The 488-nt window shown below is 63.1% G+C and overlaps 1 protein-coding gene across 1 annotated transcript in view; it reads right to left on the reverse strand.

Moving 5' to 3' along the window:
• Positions 1 to 109: 109 nt before the first annotated feature.
• Positions 110 to 488, reverse strand: part of GUITHDRAFT_149549 (hypothetical protein) — a gene marked incomplete at both ends in the record, with an annotated part of 1,897 nt that continues 1,518 nt past the window's right edge. Inside the window, 2 exons of the mRNA XM_005817938.1 lie at positions 110 to 207; positions 362 to 439. Of these exons, the coding sequence (XP_005817995.1) occupies positions 110 to 207; positions 362 to 439 (176 nt within the window). The remainder of the gene's footprint in view (positions 208 to 361; positions 440 to 488) is intronic.

Below are 488 nucleotides of genomic sequence, written 5' to 3' on the forward strand. Positions count from 1 at the left end.
TCTTTCGTCCTCTTCTCCTCCCCACTCCCCTCCCATCTTCTTCTCCTCCTGCTACTGCTGCCTCGCTCCCCCCCCACACCCCGCTACTTCCCCTCCTCCTCCTCCTCACCGCACGGACTGGTCGTAGCACTCCTTCACCGTGTCCACGTAGTTCTTTCCTTCTACCGCCTCAGTCCCCACCAGGATCATCAGCCGAGTCACTTCCACCTGCATCCTTCCAGTCAACACCCCCCTCCCAGCTCCCAGCTCCCAGCCTCCAGCTCCCTCCTCCCAGCTCCCAGCTCCCCCCTCCCAGCTCCCTGCTGCTCTGCCCCTCCTCTCCCCCGCGTCTTCTCTCCGTTCTTCCCCCTTCTCCTCTCACCTTCCCCTGGTCCGCCATCGAGCAGCGGAAGTACATGTGCCAGTCCTCTGGTATCACCGTCGGGTCCCAGAACTTCGCCTGCCCCACATCTGCCGTCACTATCCCTCCATCCTTCCCTCCAGCTCTC

Source organism: Guillardia theta, assembly GCF_000315625.1.
Source record: "Guillardia theta CCMP2712 unplaced genomic scaffold GUITHscaffold_444, whole genome shotgun sequence".
Taxonomy (NCBI): domain Eukaryota; class Cryptophyceae; order Pyrenomonadales; family Geminigeraceae; genus Guillardia; species Guillardia theta.